At 65.1% G+C, this 1,341-nt stretch overlaps 1 protein-coding gene across 1 annotated transcript in view; it reads left to right on the top strand.

The window, feature by feature from the left end:
* Positions 1–375: 375 nt before the first annotated feature.
* Positions 376–1,341, top strand: part of LOC104123767 (zinc finger protein 777-like) — a gene marked incomplete at its 3' end in the record, with an annotated part of 12,743 nt that continues 11,777 nt past the window's right edge. The window contains exon 1 of the mRNA XM_035891648.1: positions 376–570. Within this exon, the coding sequence (XP_035747541.1) occupies positions 376–570 (195 nt within the window). The remainder of the gene's footprint in view (positions 571–1,341) is intronic.

The following is a 1,341-nucleotide window of genomic DNA, read 5'->3' as shown; positions in this document are numbered from 1 at the left end:
GGGAGGGCCCCAGGCTGGAGCAGTTCGTGGGGAGCTCTCTGCCGTGGGGGGACCCCAGGCTGGAGCAGGGAGGAGTGTAAGGTTTTATCCTCTCCTGCTCCAGTTGGATTGGTCATAAATTACCTGGATTTCCCCCAGCTGAGCCCGTCCTGCCCCCGTCGGTCACTGGTGAGTGATTTCCCCCGTCCTTATCCCAACCCACCAGCCTTTCCATAGATTTTTCTCTCCCCTGTTCCGTTGAAGACGGGAGCGATGGAGCGGTGTTGGGGGGCACCTGGCATCCAGCCAGGGTCACCCCATCACAGGGATGCGAGGCGTCGCTGGGTTTGCCACCGAAGGAGGAGCTGGCCACAGGGGAGGTTTTCCGGAGCAACGATGGTTTCTCCATGTCCGGAAGCCCCCGCCTTGAGCCGGGCCCCAGCCCTGACACTCGCTTCTCCCGTGGCGAGGCAGAGCTCGGGGGCTGATGTCGGGCTGAGGTCGGGCTCGGCGGATTGCCCGGTGGTGCTGGCGTCAGTCGGCAAATCCAAGCGCTGGACCTCGGCCGCGAGGAGCCGGGAATCACCCCAGGTGAAACTTCCCTGCCTGGGGTGTCCGTATGCGCCCCGACGCCTCCCGGCGTTGGGCTGAAGTGGCCCAGGAGCAATCGCATCTCTGAGGCAGCCGAACACGCTGCAGCCTGCTTTTCATCGGGGAGGCGGATGATTGTCCCGGCAATCCCGATATCTCGCTGTAAACAGCCTTCGATTGGATGCAACGCGGCCTCCGGACTGTAATGTATTTCCTCAGTTCCTCCACGTTGCGCGCCGAGGCCGCTGCCCGCGTTCTCCAGCTGCCCCCTCGGCCCTGGTTACGCGCGCCCCCCTGTAACCGCTTCACTGGGCTCCCTCGCTTGCGTTCATCGCGACCAACTCCCCGATGACCCCGTCCCCGCACGCGTGGCTCCTCCTTGACCGAACCCCTTCCTCCACGATGTCGCGCGTGTTCGTCTCTGTCTGTTCCCTCTCCAATTCCCCTTGCACTGCTCCACTTTCCCCTGCCTGTAGCGCTCACATCCCGGCCCCCACAAATGTTTTTGGGGAGCCCGGGGCTCCCCTGGCGCCTGGAGCTGCTCCGTGCCCAAGACCCCGGGAAGCCTGGGGCTGCAGGCAGGATGAAGAGCGGGGGTAGAGGAGGAGGAGGAGCCCCCAGACACCTCTGGGGAGACGGTTCCTCCATCCCAGCCCAACCCTTGGGATAGCAGAGGGGTCTCTGCCCCGTCCCTTGCCCAGAAGCGACGGCGCTGCCTGTCCCTCCAGCCCCACCGGGGTCCCTCGTGCTCCCCGGCGTCCTGTGGCCACC

Source organism: Egretta garzetta, unplaced genomic scaffold, assembly GCF_000687185.1.
Source record: "Egretta garzetta isolate BGI_Z169 unplaced genomic scaffold, ASM68718v1 scaffold853, whole genome shotgun sequence".
NCBI classification, from domain to species: Eukaryota; Metazoa; Chordata; class Aves; order Pelecaniformes; family Ardeidae; genus Egretta; species Egretta garzetta.
The sequence above is the reverse complement of the archived record's forward strand: the minus strand, read 5'-3'. Positions and strand labels throughout refer to the sequence as shown.